General features: G+C 42.9%; 1 protein-coding gene across 3 annotated transcripts in view; it reads right to left on the bottom strand.

The window, feature by feature from the left end:
- The window catches only part of ABCC3 (ATP binding cassette subfamily C member 3), an 80,233-nt gene that overhangs the window by 39,325 nt on the left and 18,442 nt on the right, over positions 1–22,466 (bottom strand). For all 3 annotated transcript variants that reach the window (XM_077833842.1, XM_077833843.1, XM_077833841.1), the window contains exons 2-7: positions 12,108–12,284; positions 9,576–9,701; positions 8,211–8,348; positions 6,236–6,361; positions 5,086–5,147; positions 3,475–3,606 (exon numbers count right to left, since the gene is read on the bottom strand). In XM_077833842.1, coding sequence (XP_077689968.1) covers positions 3,475–3,606; positions 5,086–5,147; positions 6,236–6,361; positions 8,211–8,348; positions 9,576–9,701; positions 12,108–12,284 — 761 coding nt within the window. The remainder of the gene's footprint in view (positions 1–3,474; positions 3,607–5,085; positions 5,148–6,235; positions 6,362–8,210; positions 8,349–9,575; positions 9,702–12,107; positions 12,285–22,466) is intronic.

Below are 22,466 nucleotides of genomic sequence, written 5' to 3' on the forward strand. Positions count from 1 at the left end.
TAGTTATCTTGCTGTAAAATATTAAGTTGAGACAATGCACTTGTGGTGTTTATCAGGAAGGAGCTAGGTGAGATCAGCATTATCTTCCCACCTAGGGTGGACTACACTTATTTAACGCTGCAGTGAAACTCCTGGGCTTTTCTTGACTGTGTTTTTACAGCAAGATAGCTAATATACATTAGTTACTCCACAGGAAAACACACACCTTTAACGGTCAGTGCAGACATGCCCTCTATTTCTGACATCATCCCTCCCCAGTTGGAAAGATTCTGCAATTAGATCATAAGAACTAATGATTTTGCTGACATGAAGTTGAATAGATGCCAGCTCTGTCTCCCACAGCCAGATCGGCTCTGTAGCTTGGATAGGAGCAAAACTGTATTTTTGTCAGTAAAGCAAGCAGGCAGGACTTGAAGCACACCCAGGGAGCACATACGCAAATTATAATACCCTATTTTCCAATTCTTTTTATTATTATTATAGCTAAAACTTAAATCCTCATTCCTCTCTTATAGTCCATTTACAGAGCTGGTTAACAGCTATGGTTCTCAAACTTTTGTACTGGTGACCCCTTTCACATAGCAAGCCTCTGAGTGTGACCCCTCCTTATAAATTAAAAACACATTTTATATATTTACCACCATTATAAATGCTGGAGGCAAAGCGGGGTTTGGGGTGGAGGCTGACAACCCCCCTGTAAGAACCTTGTGACCCCCTGTGGGGTCCCGACCCCCAGTTTGAGAACCCCTCAGTTAGACTCATTGAGGAGAAAGTCATGACCCAAAACGCTAAAGTTTCACACCCCGATGGACAGGAACAATAGGAATGTGAGAAACAAACACAGTTCTCTATAAAGTTGAGGCTCTGCCTATGCCAGCCACACACAATTTGTTTGATTTATAATGCAGCCCTGTGTCTGGTAGGGACATTTCCAGCCCCCCTTCAGCTCCCCGAGTGTGGCACTCTAGTGTAGACGTACCCGTGTCTGCCATATCATTTTTAATACAGTGTCATATAACCCTTCTCAGAGCAGGTCTAATTGACACAGCATTAAAAACACAGATGGCAGCCACCAGTCTGTCTATACATGGGCTCCCAATGCTGTTAACATCGGTGGAGCTGGATACAGAGCAACTAGGAGCATCTGCTAATCCCTATAAGGTAAGTGTAGCCACCTCACTTTAGCTGTTTTAGAACTATGTGAAACTCAGTGAGTTTGGGCAGGGGGAGGTTCCTGGAAGGTTCTCTTTTGCTTTAGTTCACTTGCACTCCCTCTGAGGGTATGCCTATACAGCAGCTGGGAGGTAATTCCCAGCTAGGGAAGAGAGACCTGAGCTAGCCGCCTAAAATAGCTGCATGGCCATGGTGATGCAGATGGCAGCTGGGGCTAGCTACCTGAGTACATATCCAGGGAGTCAGGCAGGACTAGACTCAGGCACCTAGCCCATGCTGCTGTCTGTGCTGCTGTGGCCATCCTATTTTTAGCCACTAGCTTGAGCAGAACTACTATGTGCATGTCTGCCCCAACTGGAATTATATTTCCCAGCTGTTGTGCAGACGTACCCTGCATTTCAGAATCACTAGTGCCTTTACCACCAAGTTTTACCAGTTGGTAACACAGACCAGAAATTCCATCCAAGTTCACAGCAAACTGGCCTGGGTTTGCTTGAAAGAATCTCAAAACACAATGAACTTTTTGACAAAACCCCAGGCATGGTTTCAGAATGGAAGTTCTGCTGGGCCCTAGACATCTCTGTAAACTGTTTGCCCTCATTACACAAATCTCATTAGGGGAAGTTGGGTTTATGTCCGTGCACCAAGAGGCCAGATCCCACATAATGCACGTTACACCCTTCCATAAAAATAGACAAGTTATTAAAAGAACCGAACAGCCAGCGGTATTGGTACTGGAAGCTCTTCAAATCGCAGCTGCAAAGCAAAAACTCCCCCATCACATTTAACCCTGCCAAAAATACTATTATGAGCATTAATACTATTAACCCATAATGGGGGCTTTCCAACTTGGCATGATTGCATGGAACAGGGAAACAGAGGAAAACCTCTGTCCGGAGAAGAAATAGATCCACAATTAGAGAAAATGGAAATGAAGGACCCACTTATTGACGTTTCTGACTATAAGCACATCCTCAGTGAGATCTATTTATTTAGAAGTGCTTTCTGACACCAGTCAGTGGGTGAGAGAGACACAGTCACAACAAATAATTGTCCTTTTAGATCAGATTAGGACAGAATGTGAGACTGAAAGGACACCTCATCTAGTGTGCGAACTACATGCAAAGGCCAAGCCGGATGCTAGCTGCCCGTGAAGACAAGGGGAATTCTGCCCCTAACTTCGCTAGGAGCAGGGGCCTCTTTCATAAGCGATGTTGGTCATTTTTAAAAAACTTGTTATTACTAGTTGAAAGTGAGAAGCTGTACTAAGCATCTCATCCCTAGTTCCTTATTCCTCACCCCAGGAGCTTATTCAAAGGCTGAAGGTGGTGTGAGATGTGAAAGCCTCATGCATGTGTGTGTGGGGATTCCTTTTGTTTCTTAAGATGCACATAAAGTCTATTCTGAAAATTGATTCAGAATGAGATCGTCAGGCTCCAGCTCTATTGTCTCTCAGAGATTCCAGATGAAGTCTGCTCAGTTTCGAGTAAGGAGATCTTCCCCCACCCAAATTACCACCCTTGCAAACTCAGCCTGGTCCTTTTGGCTCACACACTACCAGGGGTGGAGATTCTGCACTTATACCTAACTTAGCAATTCTACAGGTGATGTCTGAGCCAGAGAAGACCCCAGCTCACTTTCTCATAAGCGTGTTGGTTCTGCAGTGCCAACAGGAGTAAAAGTGTATTAAAGCAAGCACACGTGACTTAATACTTCTGGAAAACAGATTGGTTGAGTTAGTAGGTGGCCGTTTTACATAGGTCTTGTCTACACTACAAAAGTAAATCAACCCAAGTTAGATTGTAATTACCACAGTGGTTCACGTCTACACACGCCCCGTCTGTCGGGGGTGCACATCCTCACCAGAAGAGCTTCCACCAACTTAACTGTGTGGGGCATTGTGGAACGCTGACAGCTGGAGCGTCCCCCGCCCTGGGGCCAGCCCTAGCTGTCAGCCCCGGGGTAGAAGGGCTCCAGCTGTATTAGTCTCTAAGGTGCCACAAGTCCCCCTTTTCTTTTTGCGAATACAGACTAACACAGCTGCTACTCTGAAACCATGAGGGGCTGACAGCCAACAGGAAATGTAAGTAATGCAGTGTCTACACAAACACTGAGTCATCCTAACTACATTGACCTAAGTGCTGCACCTCTCACGGAGGGGGAAGTTATTAGATCTGTGTAGTGGGCAACTTACATCAGCAGGAGAACCAGACCTTTGCCCCTTTTCAGAGCAGGACTCATTTTTAACGTATAGACAATTTAGAGACCAATCTCGGTTTGCTAAAATGTGGAAGTACTTACTGTTTCCGTTCGTCTTTTTGTTTATCCCACTCTTTATGCAGCTGTTGTACAATTATACTGGAGGTATCTTCTTTATTCAGAGACCATAAGTCTTTATCTTCCAAAGGCCTCTTATAACCAAGAATTGCCATGCTGTATGAATATAAAAATAATAGTTCCAAATCCATTTGGCTGATAAAATTAAAGACATTTATTAACATTGGAAACTTCAATACCATTTAGCTAACAAAAGTAAGAGAAATCTCTTTCTAAACCAAAAGTGATAATTAGACCCTAAAGCAAAAACTGAGTTACAAACTCAGGGAAAGGAGGTCAGATAGTTTAGGTTCCACGTTTAGGTTTAGTTAATAAACAACATTTTAAAAACCCAATATATTATAGAAATATTGTTGTGATTTTTTTTAAAAGTCAACAAAAACAATTTAAAGAATTGTGATGAATAATGAAACCCTCTCCAGAAGTGTTTGAGTTGAATTGTACTACTGCATGAGAATGGTGAAGTGTTAGGAAGTTAAAATAACTAAACTAGTCGAGAGTCACTGTCTGACGTATAAAAATCAAGAGACCATAAACCACCAAAGGAAAATGGGATTTTTTCCCCACATATATCTGAAAATTATTATTCCTCAATGGCATATTTAGGGTGAAGTTTTCAAAGCTGCCTAGGGGATATGAACAGCTAATGCCCATTAATTTGTAATAGGAGTTGAGCATTCAAATCCCTTAGAAGCATTGCAAATATGACACACTTTATTAGAAATGGTCTTACTGGGTTTACACATAGGATAATAAGAGGACATTGCTAATGACAGTGTAACTATTATCACTGAAGCCAAAGCAAAAATCCCAGATGCCACCACCCTCAAAGAAAGTTTGAGTCTGGATGTGAATTTTGCAGTTTGCCCATCTCTCTATCAGGGATGGGCCAAAACTTTGGATCTGAATCCTGATCTGAACTTTGCACCTTGAACCCATGTGTAACACCAACAATTCTATTGTTGAAAGTTGTCATGTTACATATATGTCTCGATTTTCTTTCCTTATGCTTCAGAAAATCCCCTTACGAACACAGTACATGAAAACTTCCACAGGAAAGTAAAGACATCCCCCCTCCTGGAGTATAAAGGTAGCAGTATTACCCCTGTGGTGCAATATGTTCTTATGACTCACCAACTCTCTTGCTGTATGTTAGCACTCCAGTGCATAGTAAGCAAATTGTATATATTGTTTATTAGGCTACTCTTCAGTTTCACCTCTACAGTTCTGAAAGGTATTATGAATCTTCTTGGCACTTTATGGACAGATTTTTAAATCTCTTTCACTGCTACCACTGGTGTCCTGACACCTCTCAGGGGAAACATTACACTAGAATGAACAGGAAGCGAGTAACTTTATCCACTAGATACTACAAGGGAAATTTTTGGTTGTCAGAAGTCCCGTATTTTTGCCAACAAAAATGGAGGTTATCCTTGGGGTTATAAAAGCCTTAGAAGGACATAAAATGAAAAGGAGGACTTGTAGCACCTTAGAGACTAACAAATTTATTTGAGCATAAGCTTTTGTGAGCTACAGCTCACTTCATCGGATGCATGCACTGAAGGACATGCTCACCTTGTAAACCACCAAAATGTCATCTTTGAAAGAAAGCCTGAATTTAACTCTGGACATGGATTCTACAAGAAAGTTAAATTAAAAACAAATTAAGAAGTTTAAAATAACATTGCTTCAAAAAGGACAAAACACATTTTAATCATTTTTGATCTATCATGGAGTATAACTTATGCATTATGTGCTAATAATGACATAAAATTATCTCTTTCATTCTCCATTTCATACAGGACTCCTTTCTTTCCTTAACAACCACACCTCATACTGCTTTTTAATCACACTTGTACAAAATGAAATGTCATTCTTTGCTTTCAGAAATGTTCGTTTCAGAAATTAATTCAATAATTCAGCATTCTCTCCCAGCTTGGTTCAAACATAAATCCAATTATGAAAACAGCTTAAAGAGATAGAGAAGCAATTTAACCTCTAGACAGCACTATTGTCTTATCGTAAGGTTATTCCTTATCCATCCTCAAGTCCTATAGGAATGGCTCATTTATTAATAAATTAAAATCCCAATGGCTTCACATATCATTAAGAGGACATCCATCAAACTGAAGTCCGTCTCTCCAGAGATAATCCTTGGAACAATTAATATCACATTTTAATTCTCATAAATATATTTGCTGCTGCATAACAATTTAATAAATGAGGTGCGGTATTCTCAGTATTTCTAATAGTGAGATCTATTTTCAGCAACCAACTGCTCTGAGCTGGATTTGAACCAGAGATCTAGTGGTGAAAGGCTCCGTGTATCATTACCAATCTCCTAAACCAGTGTTTCTCAACTGGGGGATCATGACGTGTTGAAAATTTTATTATAATATAAAGCAAAGAAAATCTTGCTCCCCCACTCCCTGCATACAATTCCCCTTCAAGGGCAAGCATTCTCTGTCAACCTCTTGAAACACACATATGAGCCAATTACACAGGATTATTACTGTTACTACTGCGCATTTTTAATCTTAGTACATATAATGGGGGGGAGGCATGTTGTGAAAATTTTTGACTTCATGTAATGGGTTGCCAACCTAAAAGGTTGAGACACACTGCCCTAAGCCACCCGAACACTCCTCCCAATAGAGACTATCTCCCTTACATGTCACCTAAGAAATTCTATAAAATACAATCAGAGGAATATAACAGTACTTACAGGATCTGAATTAACAGGGGAGAAAAATGGAGGGTTTTCTTTAAAACACGAAAGGATCAGCTCAATGAGTATCAGTGCAAAGTAGCTGTAAAATGTGGTAAGTCTGAACCTGTCTTTTATCTGGCCCTAGAAGGAGAAAAAACAGTAAAGGGTTGTTTTCATTCGACTTAATTCTTGTAGAAGCTACTAATTTATTGAGCTTCTTTCTGGCAGTGCATTTTCTCCCCTAGGGCTCTATCCTGCAAACGTCTTACTATGTGGAATAATGGTTATAAATGTGGGTCCCTATTCATCAAGGCATCTAAATATGTGCTTAAAGTTAAGTATGTGCTTAAGTTTCGTTGACTTCAATGGGACTTAAAGTATGTGCTTAAACGCCTTTCCTGAATAAGGATACTTTTCTGAATTAGAACCACCTGAAATCTTTTTCGGAGATTGTGGTGATGATATGTGCAGGATCATGCCTTTAATATACAGTCATAGGAACTGCCACACCAGATCAAAAGAGGAATCCATTTAGGCTAGTATCCTGTCTCTGACAGGGGCCAGTACCAGATGCCTTCAGAGGAAGGGGCAAGAAACTTCGTAATAGACAATTACTGTACACTCTTCCCTTAGGGTAAGTTTCTTTCCAGCTCCTCTCAGTTAGTGGTTGACTTACTCTTCATAGCAGAACTGTATAATCCCTTATACAGTTTTTGTTTATATCCTGTCTGATGTAATTGTGCACGCTCTCATTAACCATAAAAAATCTGTAATCCTTACAGTCAGAGAGGGGGCGTTTCTGGCCACTGATGGTTGCAAACACAATAGAAGAGACGTTGCCTATGGGTTTACTTTAATGGTCCAGGTCTGTAGGCCATCCAACCTCTTGATTTAGATTTACTACAGAATTAGCCATTGATAAAGCCTCTCACCCTTGAAAAAAGCTTTTGGTGCTGCATCATGATGTAGTTCAACATTTTAACTTATTTATATTAGCCAGATGGAATTTTGATTACGTTTGAATTTTAGCCTCACAGTTACACTGTGAGGGTGAGAGGGGCCATAACAAGGAAATTCATTATTACTGTACTTGTTAAATTTACACCAGTTAATTCACAAGGGCATCCCACTCTGGCATGTAGTATTTTCTAAATTAATATTGCACAGACTATCATTTATAGTTCAATTCAAGCTCCATGTTTTATGCAGCCCAGTATATCAAGATCTCTCCTATAGAAATGATATTAAATGAATAAATAATCATTTAAATCACCAAATAGTGCAGAACTCCCATTGACTTTTATTGGACCAAGATTTTATGCTTAGTGTTCTTAACATGCTGCTTTTCTTGCCAGGCCTTCAATCATCTAATCACTAAATCCACAGGACTTATTCAATAGTCAAATGGAAATTTGCTTGGATCAGGGATATGGCAGTCCCTCTCTCATTGTGGCAGAACTAGCTATGTTTTTAAACATGATCATATCAGCACAGCTTTCTTTTCTCTCCATCTAACTTTCTGATCTTTGCTCACAACCACAGTAAGCGTGAAATCCGGTTCCCATCACATCAAGAGTTGACTGTGCAGCCCATGGAGTTATACAGTGCAGCCAAACTGTATGATCCAAGCAGGAGTACTGGATATTAAGACATATCGTCTCTGCTACCACTGTTCCTTATTTAAAAAGGTGGCTGCGATCTGCTCCACTGTATGTGAAACTGGTGCAGCCCTCAGATTCCTGCCAGGTGTCCAATGCATCCTTTGATTGAGCATAGTCTGGGCATTCCCTTGGCATGCAATGATATGACTCAAAAGTTCCCTTTAAATTACAGACAGAGTGAATTCCATCTTTGGAGCCAAACTTCCCCTTTGTCTGGTAAAGTTCAGGTTCAGATATGAAATCTAAACTGGGTGACTCATTCCCATCTATCCTTCCAAGTCATGGTAATGCTATACCAGCTGTCCCCTACACAAGCACAGTATGTTTACCTGAGCTGTTGCAGCCATGATCTTGGACCGGAAAGGACCCACAGCACAGAGAACAGACAAAAACCAGAATATTATGAGCACTCCTGAGGACTGAACCCCTCGCAGCCTCTCGTACTGAATGAGTACTGTGGCTAACACCTGTGAAAAGTAAACACAGGAACACATAAATACATGCCTGACACTGCTTTCCCCATTCATGCTTTCAGTGGGTGCCCATCATAACCCTCCCCCCCACAGCAGCAACACCACTAAAATTACAGGATTACAAAAATGGTTTCTTGTGCACTTAAGGTTCGGTCGTGCTCCCATGGAAGTCAATCGCAAACTTTCACTTGTCTAATGAAAACAGGACAGGGCCCTTATGAAATAATTTCTCTCCCTGTTTTCATGGGCTCTGATTCAGAAATTTGTTTTTTCTTTTAACCGACATTTCTCTTGTTTGTGCCAAATTAACAGTAAGGGTGAACGTATTTTTAAACTTCATTGGTTCTGCACCAAAAAGTTCACTGCTTCCATCTAGATAGGTGGAATAATAACCTGTCTGTGAATGTTTTCATCCCACATAAGGAAGCAAAAGCTAAATGGATAAGGATTAGTATTTCATCTTCTAGTTTGAGTTCTTTAGCAAAATGCTTTTGGTTTCTGTCCAATAAAGAGCCAACAATAATATAAATCAGAAGCACAGTTTGACACAGGGTAGAACAATACACAAATAGGGCTCCAATACATTGCTTTGCTCAGGAGAGGTCAAAACAAGCCCAACATAAAAGACAAGTCACTTATCTCTACACAACAATCACAAGTAAGGTAGCATGAAGAATTTTACATTAGGAAATAAATGATGCAAAACAAAGCCTTCCATTAAACTGACATTACTCACAATCTCTTCAATGCAGACTGTTTGCACTAGGGGCTTTTTTCAGGAAGCAACATTTTTCATATATAAACTCAAAAAATATTAATAATTCATTCAGCAACTTTTTTTAAAAAAATAGAGAGAACATTTAACGGCGGTGAAAGGTGTCAGACTGACAATCCTCCCAAAGTTCTGTTTGACCATCAGAGAGATAGAACATGATGAAGCTAGCCATTCTGCTTCACCCCACAGCACTCTGCCATCCTGCCCCAACCAATAAAAGCATCAACTCGAGAGCTCGGAAAGTAGTTCAGTTTCCATGGCCCAATTACTCCTCAACCTCTCTGCTAAGGCTGTCAACATTGGACCAATTCCAGGGTTTTGGTGATCAGTAGAATCCTGTGGAGAATGCACAGGAAGGTTTTTCTACCCCATTAGTCCACAAAGGGTAACTTCATGCCAGCGAAAGCTACTCCCATTAATAGTCACTGATAGAAATGCATACTAACCATTGTGATGCCAACAATTAGGGGAGTGACAAAATAGACAGGGGATGGGGCTCTGCTTTGTAGGAGTTCATGGAAGGAGACGAATAGGTCTGCCCAGCACACACACCACAGCAGAACACCTAAGATCTAAAAAGAAGAATAAGAGTTAAATGGGGAAGGCATATGATAAATTTGCCTCCAGGTGCAGATCTGCAGAAGTAGTTATATTTGGATCAACGAGAAGCTGATTTAAAATAAAACAGTGCCATTACTTCACCCAGGTGAAGAAACCATGAGCTAGGTCAATGGAGGGTACATACACTGATTTATACCAATTGGGAATCTGGCCTCATACTTTTTGGGGGGGGGGTGTGAATGTGATATGGACACAGACATACATATCTGCCTATTTTCACTATATTAATCAGTTTTAATTGGAAATCCAGCGGCACAAATGAGAGAGAGAGAAAGAGATGGATCTAGTGACAAGTGCTCTGGACTGGGAGCCACGAGTTTTACTCCTGGATTGAACCTGATTCTCTTGTGGTCCAGCACAAGAACTATGTACCACTTAAACCCTCAAAATAGGTCTTAAGTGAGGATTAAGTGGTCTCATGTTGGCCCTTTGCACAGGGGTGAGTTCCAGCAAGCCCTTCTCTCAGGTCTGTGCATCTATCTCCAACATCAAGAGCATTAACATCCTTTACATTGCCGAGGTGTGTACAAGCCTTAATCTCATTATTTTAACCCTTGCCCTACTCTCCCTTTCCCCTCCTTTTGTTTACTCCCCTTACTTGCCTCATCCCATTGGCAGGTAGATTCTAAGCCAAGGAGGTTCAATTCAGGGTGGTAAGGCATGAAGTGATTTATCACGTACCTACCTTGTGTACACAGTGGCTGGCTTAATGGATTTTACGGGTCCTCAGTGTTCAGCTCCCGATACCCTCTCGCAAAGCATTTCATTGTGCTCTATAAGATTAGCTAATTAATATATTTACAGTGTGCAAAGGGAGCTTTTATAGCTACCTGCCTTAGCTCTTGAGCTGGCCATTAGGGTTTCTATTGCCATTTCAGTTTATGAAGTTATAAACTAACGAGATGACCTCTGTGTGTGTGTGAGAGACAATTTAAAGTAAATTTACCCCCATGGGTTGTGTTCCATTCATCTGGAGCTAGTACACAGGGCAAGATGACGCAGCGATGTTATATTCTCAAGGTTACAATTCTTGTCAGCATATACACCTGTGTCAAAAACTACCCAAAGACATCGGGGCATAGCAAATCTGTTTGGAGTTCAACCAGCCCAACAACAAGAGGAAGGCTTTGGGAGGTACGCAGATGGGTTCCACGTGACAGGAATTAAATCTCCCAAGCGAGAGATGGCTCACAGTGACTCATGAACTGAGAATGCGAATGGAGAGAAATGGAGAGAATGGCAGCATCTGCAGGGTACTTCCAGTGTTACTATTCACTAGCTGGAGGGAGTGTGGGAGATATGTCACAAACTGAAGAGGATGGAGATAATTAGAAAAATTTTAGTGAGCATCCTGTGAAGGGCAGTGTGCGAGCCTCCATCGAGAGGACACCTGACCCAATTGTCACGGTACGGTGAGTTGGGAGACCTAGGTCAATTCCCCATTCCACCACAGACAACCCTGTGGGACCGTGGGCAAGTCACAGTGGGCTTGGATACAGGGTGGGGTAATGCGCTCTACAGGGGTGTGATTTTTAAAGTGCACTAACATGTTGCACATTAATTGGTCCTTGTAGACCCTGCTGGTGTGCACTAAATATTCCCTGGTGTGCTTTAAAGCAGTATTGTTTCATATAGTACTATGGAACCTTTACTGCACACTAATGCAGCACTTTAGTGTGCTTCAGAAATTACACCACCTCATAGTGCGTATTACCCCACCGTGTAGACAAGCCCTCAGTCTCTCTCTGTAAAATGGGGATACTTACCTCACCACCGTGTTGTGATGATACATACATTGAAGATTTTGAAGTGCTCAGATATAGGGGTCATATGAGTGCGACTGATTGATCCATAGATGGATCGACAGATAGCTGTACTAAGGAGATCATTGGGATGATAAGTAAATTGACACTGGAGGGCGAACTTTCACTGCACCACCCAAGGAGCGGGAACTCTGCTTATCCAAGCCAGGGAGAGGGGTAGCTTGTAACCTCTAGCGACAATGCCTAGGTATTTCAGGGATCTCTGTGCATATTGTTACCTACCATGAGCCTGATCCAGCTGCCCTTACTTGCACCCAGACCTCACTGAAACCAGTGAGAGTGGCATCAGCCTAACGCTTTGAGCCTGAACCCAGACTTGGCCAGGGCAGAGACTGCCCTTCATTATCAAACATTTGTAAAGCTGTATTGATTTGCTAACTTTAATCTAGAGGCAGATAAAGCCATTGATCTTCCACCTGGTACTGAGTTTCCCTTTTATGTGCCATTTGCCTGGAACTTGCATGTCTCTGCTTCCACTCCCACATGTGACCTCAAGGATACACATTTGTGCAGCGAGTTACAGAAAGATCTTACCGTCTTGAACCTGCTCAGCATGGAGAGTACGATGTATCCTCTTTTGTAATGTTTCAGATAAAGGAGATAAAAGGGTAAGACAGCCCAGAGGTAAATGCTAGGGATCCATGCTAAGATGGTATTCTGAAAACACGGTGTTAGGTCCGGATTGTTGGTGTGCACCGAAATGTTGGGCTCCTGAAGAAAAGATGCATAGACATGAATTAATGGGGAGCCTTGCTGGCTACAATGGCTTTTCAAAGGAGCTACTTCTGGACTCTGCTAGAGGGTGTAGGGGGCACTGAGCTGTTATTCAAAGGAGATGCAAACCCAAGATCCTGACTGTGATGGATTTGGAGCTGCTCTGTAATAATTGATGAACACTGCATGTTGGCCTTGTTATTGGGGTGTTTAGTGTATGAATATAAGGGGTTAATACAGTAGAGGGCTGCCTAGAGAAACAGGTGGCAAGGAAAAGAATGGCACAAGATAGCCAACCTATAAAACTGGTTTGGACGAGAACGGGTCAAAGCCCAGGAACACAAAAGAACAAAAACAATCCCCCTGCCAACCTATAACGGGGTTTAAAATGGGATTCTCTTTCAAGAAAGCGTAGATTTTTGGGGGAACTAGATGGAGACTCAGGGACGTGCTAGGAGCTTCTGGAGAAGCTACGCCTACCTAGGTCACTATCACAGCATGGTAATGCATTCGGCTAGACACACATCCATGTAGATAGTTCGTTGTTTTAAAATCCATTTTTCTCTAAAAGCTTTGTTCCCACTGGTAAAAAAAAACAATACTCCTGTTTTAAGGCGGCCATCTGATCGCTGTACACCACTGGTCCTATAATCCCAACCACAGGTGCTCAAACTCAGTCAGAGCTACTGGATAAGCACCGTGGATACACAAACTGCGATAACCCAGGGCCCCATATAAGAGTGGGAGAATTGCGGAATTGCACCCCAGCAGAGGTAAACACACAAGGCCTGGCCCCGGTGGGGGTGCACTCACTGACAAGTGAAGGGACAGAGGTGCAGAGAACCCTGCAACTGTGACACTGACCATTTGTGGTCATTAAAGATCTTGTGACCTTTGTCCCAACAGAAGGGCTATGAGTAATAGTTGTAAATGTTGTGTAATCCCATACAGTAAATTCCCCCAACTAAACCCAACCTGTCTATTACAATGGTGACTTCTGGCTTTGTAACTTAGAACAAAAATGTACATATTGTATTATGCAAAACCATTACATTTACCTGTATTTGTTAGGGCTTAGTTGGTTCTATTTAAAAAAAGGTCACCGTAATCTATATTAGTGACATTACAGCATTTGTTAGGCTATTCGGAGTCTAGGGCACCCCAGTGTGCATTTCACAGCACTCCCAATTTGCAGTACAATTTTAAAATGACACTTTCAAGGTAAAATCTTAAATCTGAGTGCCCATCTAACACAAACATCTGGTATTAAGGGAGATCATCAGGTTTAAACAAACTTATTTGTTGAGAGTAACTTTGAGAATCTGGAAAAAGGCTGCATTTATGGCCAAAATCTTGACCTTATTACTAATACTCCCGGAACAGTAAGTAAATCCCTACTGTAAACAGAACTCAATAAAATACAGATTGTGTGAAAGAAGGAAAATCTGCTTCCTTGCAAACATCTTTGCTTGCTAGCTTCCTTGCTACACTTTTCATCTGCAACTCCAGATGTTGAGATTCTTGTTCCCAGTTTGTACCTATTGGTTGGAGAGCAACTTCTGCAAATAAAGAAGTTAAGAGGGTGAATAATTTAACTTGTCAAAACTAAGAACCAGACATTTCACTGTAGTTAGTGGGAACTTGTTTTCTGTCTTATCTAAGTTAGCTGATAACACTTACATCTTAAATGCAACAGATAATGTTAAGTTTCCTGTAAAAATTTATCAAGCTGTAGAAGATTTTAATGGGGAGATAACAACTTTTATCTGTGCTTAAACCTCTTGCTATGTTTGATTCTCTCTGTGTTTTTTGGACTGCCAGTTATCAATATAATTGCAAACTTCCAATTAATCCAACTTCCCTTGTAAACTGATAACTTCTCCAAATGGGAGGTTTCTTCAAAAGTGCTTCCAGGCTATTATATTTGTTTTTCTTCCAAATTAAAAAAAGAGACTCTGAAAGCAACAGCTTCTGTTTAAGTGAATTAAACAGCTGCAGTCTGCTGATAAGGCTTAGAGTAACCATGGTTTCAGAGTGGTAGCCGTATTAGTCTGTATCAGCAAAAACAACGAGGAGTTCTTGTGGCACCTTAGAGACTAACACATTTATTTGGGCATAAGCTTTTGTGGGCTAAAACCCACTTTATCAGATGCATGGAGTGAAAAAGACAGTAAGCAGTATATATACACATTACAGCACATGAAAAGATGGGAGTTGCCACACTATCAGGGGCTTGTTCACTTGCACATCTACCAATGTGATATATGCCATCATGTGCCAACAATGCCTCTCTGCCATGTACAGACAGTCTCTATGCAAAAGAATAAATGGACACAAATCAGACATCAAGAATTGTAGCATTCAAAAACCAATAGGACAGCATTTCAATCTCCCTGGACACTCAACAACAGATTAAAAGTGGCAATTCTTCAACAAAAAAACTTGAAAAACAGACTTAAACGAGAAACTGCATAACTGGAATTAATTTGCAAACTGGACACCACCCACCATATTAGGCCTGAATAAAGACTGGGAGTGGATGGGTCACTACAAAAAGTAAATTTCCCTCTGCTGATACTCACACCTTTTTGTCAACTGCTGGGAATGGGCCACTTCCACCTTAATTGAATTGGCCTCATTAACACTGACCCCCCACTTGGTAAGCAACTCCCATCTTTTTATGTGCTGTAACATATATACTGATTACTGTATTTTTCACTCCATGCATCTGATGAAGTGGATTTTAGCCCATGAAAACTTATGCCAAAATAAATGTGTTAGTCTCTAAGGTGCCACAAGGACTCCTCGTTTTTTTCATAGTAGTATATGGTCACACTGATGAACTGCTAGAGATTAGGAAGTGCTGTGTCAGTTTATGTGATATACAAGGTAGCCCCTTTGACAAACATAACTACAAGATCAGACAGACAAATTTCTAGCAGGGTTGTCTGAATCCTGGTCATCACAAAGCTTAACACTGCAGCTTTGGCAAAGATGAAACAAAGACACTGGGCTACATTCTTAACTGGTATAAGAAGGAACATGTCCTCTGACTTCAAAGGAGTTGTACCCTTTTATGCCATGGTCAGAATCCGACCAGCTGGGAAAACGGTTTGGTTTCAAGTATTATGCAAAGATTTGGTATGAGGGAGGAGGGGCTTAGAAGGATTTCTATTTTACCCAAACTGTTCTGTCCATCCCTACAAGCAACCTCTGTAATGCATAAAGGCAGTGAGGTAGAATCATAAAATCATAGAATATCAGGGTTGGAAGGGACCTCAAGAGGTCATCTAGTCCAACCCCCTGCTCAAAGCAGGACCAATCCCCAATTAAATCATCCCAGCCAGGGCTTTGTCAAGCCTGACCTTAAAAACTTCTAAGGAAGGAGATTCTACCGCCTCCCTAGGTAACGCATTCCAGTGTTTCACCACCCTCCTAGTGAAAAAGTTTTTCCTAATATCCAACCTAAATCTCCCCCACTGCAACTTGAGACCATTACTCCTTGTTCTGTCATCTGCTACCACTGAGAACAGTCTAGAGCCATCCTCTTTGGAACCCCCTTTCAGGTAGTTGAAAGCAGCTATCAAATCCCCCCTCATTCTTCTCTTCCACAGACTAAACATCCCCAGTTCCCTCAGCCTCTCCTCATAACTCATGTGTTCCAGTCCCCTAATCATTTTTGTTGCCCTCCGCTGGACTCTCTCCAATTTTTCCACATCCTTCTTGTAGTGTGGGGCCCAAAACTGGACACAGTACTCCAGATTGAGGCCTCACCAGTGTCAAATAGAGGGGAACGATCACGTCCCTCGATCTGCTGGCAATGCCCCTACTTATACATCCCAAAATGCCATTGGCCTTCTTGGCAACAAGGGCACACTGTTGACTCATATCCAGCTTCTCGTCCACTGTAACCCCTAGGTCCTTTTCTGAAGAACTGCTGCCATGCCATTCGGTCCCTAGTCTGTAGCGGTGCATGGGATTCTTCCGTCCTAAGTGCAGGACTCTGCACTTGTCCTTGTTGAACCTCATCAGATTTCTTTTGGCCCAATCCTCCAATTTGTCTAGGGCCCTCTGTATCCTATCCCTATCCTCCAGCGTATCTACCTCTCCTCCCAGTTCAGTGTCATCTGCAAACTTGCTGAGGGTGCAATCCACACCATCCTCCAGATCATTAATGAAGATATTGAACAAAACCGGCCCGAGGACCGACCCTTGGGGCACTCCACTTGATACCGGCTGCCAACTAGACATGGAGCCATTGATCACTACCCGTTGAGCCCGATGATCTAGCCAGCTTTCTGTCCACCTTATAGTCCATTCATCCAGCCCATACTTCTTTAACTTGCTGACAAGAATACTGTGGGAGACAGTGTCAAAAGCTTTGCTAAAGTCAAGGAACAACACGTCCACTGCTTTCCCTTCATCCACAGAAGCAGTTATCTCATCATAGAAGGCAATTAGATTAGTCAGGCATGACTTGCCCTTGGTGAATCCATGCTGACTGTTCCTGATCACTTTCCTCTTCTCTAAGTGGTTCAGAATTGATTCCTTGAGGATCTGCTCTATGATTTTTCCAGGGACTGAGGTGAGGCGGACTGGCCTGTAGTTTCCAGGTTCCTCCTTCTTCCCTTTTTTAAAGATGGGCACCACATTAGCCTTTTTCCAGTCATCCGGGACTTCCCCCGATCGCCATGAGTTTTCAAAGATAATGGCCAATGGCTCTGCAATCACATCCGCCAACTCCCTTAGCACTCTCGGATGCAACACATCCGGTCCCATGGACTTGTGCATGTCCAGCTTTTCTAAATAGTCCTGAACCACTTCTTTCTCCACAGAGGGCTGGTCACCTCCTCCCCATGCTGTGCAAAGCTGAGGGCAGTCATACCAGTATACTGTAATTCCCTAAAAAAAAAATCACTCACCACTCTCTCTCTCTTCTTCTTCTCCTCCCTATGGGAAGGTTTCCTGCAGGTAGGAGGAAAGTAGCAACACTCGCACTTTAAGAGACTCATAAGCAAACCTGTTCCCTGCTCCAAGCTTACCATGCTTTCAGCTTCCACCCACTCAACCTAACAGGATCACGAGACACCCTAACAAAGTGGCCAGCCACAAACCTCCTTCATAGCAGGAACGTGTCTCTTAACATTTATTTAGTCAGGATCCTTGTTTCCAATTTGAATTGCTAAACCAACTATCCTCTACCTTAAAAAGAAAAGGAGTACTTGTGGCACCTTAGAGACTAACCAGTTTATTTGAGCATGAGCTTTCGTGAGCTACAGCTCACTTCATCAGATACATACCGTGGAAACTGCAGCAGACTTTATATATACACAGAGAATATGAAACAATACCTCCTCCCACCCCACTGTCCTGCTGGTAATAGCTTATCTAAAGTAATCGTCAGGTTAGGCCATTTCCAGCACAAATCCAGGTTTTCTCACCCTCCACGCCCCCACACAAATTCACTCTCCTGCTGGTGATAGCCCATCCAAAGTGACAACTCTTTACACAATGTGCATGATAATGAAGTTAGGCCATTTCCTGCACAAATCCAGGTTCTCTCACTCCCTCACCCCCCTCCAAAAACCCACCCCCATACACACACAGACTCACTCTCCTGCTGGTAATAGCTCGTCCAAACTGACCACTCTCCAAGTTTAAATCCAAGTTAAACCAGAACATCTGGGGGGGGGGGAGGAAAAAACAAGAGGAAATAGGCTACCTTGCATAATGACTTAGCCACTCCCAGTCTCTATTTAAGCCTAAATTAATAGTATCCAATTTGCAAATGAGTTCCAATTCAGCAGTTTCTCGCTGGAGTCTGGATTTGAAGTTTTTTTGTTTTAAGATAGCGACCTTCATGTCTGTGATTGCGTGACCAGAGAGATTGAAGTGTTCTCCGACTGGTTTATGAATGTTATAATTCTTGACATCTGATTTGTGTCCATTTATTCTTTTACGTAGAGACTGTCCAGTTTGACCAATGTACATGGCAGAGGGGCATTGCTGGCACATGATGGCATAAATCACATTGGTGGATGTGCAGGTGAACGAGCCTCTGATAGTGTGGCTGATGTTATTAGGCCCTGTGATGGTGTCCCCTGAATAGATATGTGGGCACAATTGGCAACGGGCTTTGTTGCAAGGATAAGTTCCTGGGTTAGTGGTTCTGTTGTGTGGTATGTGGTTGTTGGTGAGTATTTGCTTCAGGTTGCGGGGCTGTCTGTAGGCAAGGACTGGCCTGTCTCCCAAGATTTGTGAGAGTGTTGGGTCATCCTTTAGGATAGGTTGTAGATCCTTAATAATGCGTTGGAGGGGTTTTAGTTGGGGGCTGAAGGTGACGGCTAGTGGCGTTCTGTTATTTTCTTTGTTAGGCCTGTCCTGTAGTAGGTAACTTCTGGGAACTCTTCTGGCTCTATCAATCTGTTTCTTTACTTCCGCAGGTGGGTATTGTAGTTGTAAGAAAGCTTGACAGAGATCTTGTAGGTGTTTGTCTCTGTCTGAGGGGTTGGAGCAAATGCGGTTGTATCGCAGAGCTTGGCTGTAGACGATGGATCGTGTGGTGTGGTCAGGGTGAAAGCTGGAGGCATGCAGGTAGGAATAGCGGTCAGTAGGTTTCCGGTATAGGGTGGTGTTTATGTGACCATTGTTTATTAGCACTGTAGTGTCCAGGAAGTGGATCTCTTGTGTGGACTGGACCAGGCTGAGGTTGATGGTGGGATGGAAATTGTTGAAATCATGGTGGAATTCCTCAAGGCCTTCTTTTCCATGGGTCCAGATGATGAAGATGTCATCAATATAGCGCAAGTAGAGTAGGGGCTTTAGGGGACGAGAGCTGAGGAAGCGTTGTTCTAAATCAGCCATAAAAATGTTGGCATACTGTGGGGCCATGCGGGTACCCATAGCAGTGCCGCTGATCTGAAGGTATACATTGTCCCCAAATGTGAAATAGTTATGGGTAAGGACAAAGTCACAAAGTTCAGCCACCAGGTTAGCCGTGACATTATCGGGGATAGTGTTCCTGACGGCTTGTAGTCCATCTTTGTGTGGAATGTTGGTGTAGAGGGCTTCTACATCCATAGTGGCCAGGATGGTGTTATCAGGAAGATCACCGATGGATTGAAGTTTCCTCAGGAAGTCAGTGGTGTCTCGAAGGTAGCTGGGAGTGCTGGTAGCGTAGGGCCTGAGGAGGGAGTCTACATAGCCAGACAATCCTGCTGTCAGGGTGCCAATGCCTGAAATGATGGGGCGCCCAGGAGTTCCAGGTTTATGGATCTTGGGTAGTAGATAGAATATCCCAGGTCGGGGTTCCAGGGGTGTGTCTGTGCGGATTTGATCTTGTGCTTTTTCAGGAAGTTTCTTGAGCATATGCTGTAGTTGCTTTTGGTAACTCTCAGTGGGATCATAGGGTAATGGCTTGTAGAAACTCGTGTTGGAGAGCTGCCGAGCAGCCTCTTGTTCATATTCCGACCTATTCATGATGACAACAGCACCTCCTTTGTCAGCCTTTTTGATTATGATGTCAGAGTTGTTTCTGAGGCTGTGGATGGCATTGCGTTCCGCATGGCTGAGGTTATGGGGCAAGTGATGCTGCTTTTCCACAATTTCAGCCCGTGAACGTCGGCGGAAGCACTCTATGTAGAAGTCCAGTCTGCTGTTTCGACCTTCAGGAGGAGTCCACCTAGAATCCTTCTTTCTGTAGTGTTGGTAGGGAGACCTCTGTGGATTAGTATGTTGTTCAGAGGTATTTTGGAAATATTCCTTGAGTCGGAGACGTCGAAAATAGGATTCTAGGTCACCACAGAACTGTATCATGTTCATGGGGGTGGAGGGGCAGAAGGAGAGGCCCCGAGATAGAACAGCTGCTTCTGCTGGGCTGAGAGTATAGTTGGATAGGTTAACAATATTGCTAGGTGGGTTGAGGGAACCATTGCTGTGGCCCCTTGTAGCATGTAGTAGTTTAGAAAGTTTAGTGTCCTTTTTCTTTTGTAGAGAAGCAAAGTGTGCGTTGTAAATGGCTTGTCTAGTTTTAGTAAAATCCAGCCACGAGGAAGTTTGTGTGGAAGGTTGGTTTTTTATGAGAGTATCCAGTTCTGAGAGCTCATTCTTAATCTTTCCCTGTTTGCTGTAGAGGATGTTGATCAGGTGATTCCGCAGTTTCTTTGAGAGCGTGTGGCACAAGCTGTCAGCATAGTCTGTGTGGTATGTAGATTGTAATGGATTTTTTACCTTCAGTCCTTTTGGTACGATGTCCATCTGTTTGCATTTGGAAAGGAAGATGATGTCTGTCTGTATCTGTGCAAGTTTTTTCATGCAGTTGATAGATTTCCACTCCATACGGCTAAATGCAGTGCCTTGCATAATGACAGGTTTCAGAGTAACAGCCGTGTTAGTCTGTATTCGCAAAAAGAAAAGGAGTACTTGTGGCACCTTAGAGACTAACCAGTTTATTTGAGCATGAGCTTTCGTGAGCTACAGCTCACTTCATCAGATACATACCGTGGAAACTGCAGCAGACTTTATATATACACAGAGAATATGAAACAATACCTCCTCCCACCCCACTGTCCTGCTGGTAATAGCTTATCTAAAGTAATCGTCAGGTTAGGCCATTTCCAGCACAAATCCAGGTTTTCTCACCCTCCACGCCCCCACACAAATTCACTCTCCTGCTGGTGATAGCCCATCCAAAGTGACAACTCTTTACACAATGTGCATGATAATGAAGTTAGGCCATTTCCTGCACAAATCCAGGTTCTCGAGAAAACCTGGATTTGTGCTGGAAATGGCCTAACCTGACGATTACTTTAGATAAGCTATTACCAGCAGGACAGTGGGGTGGGAGGAGGTATTGTTTCATATTCTCTGTGTATATATAAAGTCTGCTGCAGTTTCCACGGTATGTATCTGATGAAGTGAGCTGTAGCTCACGAAAGCTCATGCTCAAATAAACTGGTTAGTCTCTAAGGTGCCACAAGTACTCCTTTTCTTTTTGCGAATACAGACTAACACGGCTGTTACTCTGAAACCTATCCTCTACCTTGTGCTTTGTTTTTGCCTCCGCTAGTAATTTTGTTCACTGGAGAGAGCATGGAGGAAGGATGAGCATTTGAAAGGGAGAAGAATCTCATGAGACCAGCATACAACAAAAGACTCAGACATCATTTAATTTATTCAAGGTACATAGAAAGGAAAAAAGCAAGGTCCCTAAACTTGCCCTTTTTTATGACCATGACCATGATGAAATGGGTCTCCCTACAATCTGGGTGAGCCACCTATTGGAAGCACAGACTTACCCAGAAATCTGCTCCATCCCTCCATTCACTTTGATCTTTAAACAAAGCCAGTTTATTCTATTGCCTTTGAAATGCAGACTGTATGGCTGTAAAGCCCATTCTGGGTATGTCTACACTGGAATTAGACACTTGCAGCTGGCCTATGCCAGCTGACTCAGGCTCATGGGAGCCCAGGCTACGGGGCTGTTTAACTGGGCTCAGGTTGCAGCCCGAGCTCGGGGACCCTCCCATCACACAGGATCCTAGTCCAGACTCCAGGCCAAGCCCAAATGTCTACACTGCAGTTAAACAGCCCCTTAGCCCTAGTCCCGTGAGCCCAAGTCAGCTGGCAGGGGCCAGCCATGGGCTTTTAATTGCAATGTAGACATACCCTTTGTAGCAAGATGAGGTCCTGAAACGTAAGTCCTTTCATCAGAGGCCTGGTATGAGGCCTATGGCCTGCGCTAAAGTAATGGTCAAGACTATGCCGATATAAAACAAAGTTAAACTGTGAGCAAGAGGCAGGCTCTGCTCACAGAACGTGACATGAAGAGAGCTGATGCTGCAGAAACACACATATCTAAAAGGTACTGGGCACAAGTGATATAAACACGTGCCAGGATGGTACCAGAACACTCCTGATACTAGCATATTCCTCAGATAACAGGAACATGCTGACCCATCCTAAAGACAGAGTTAAAAGGATAACATGATGGATAGGGTTGTTTTGATCAAACCAACATGTACAAGGTTACAGGCGGCACCTTATTATGTAGAGGAGTTGTACCTCAATATGTCAGTAGTGAGGTGTAACTTGTTTGTACCTGTGTATAAGAATGCACCCCTGAGGGGTTGTCTTTGTCTGGCTGAGGGGGCAGTGGTAAATCCCGCCACTGACTGAGCC

The sequence above is a fragment of the Eretmochelys imbricata genome, chromosome 14 (assembly GCF_965152235.1).
Source record: "Eretmochelys imbricata isolate rEreImb1 chromosome 14, rEreImb1.hap1, whole genome shotgun sequence".
NCBI classification, from domain to species: Eukaryota; Metazoa; Chordata; order Testudines; family Cheloniidae; genus Eretmochelys; species Eretmochelys imbricata.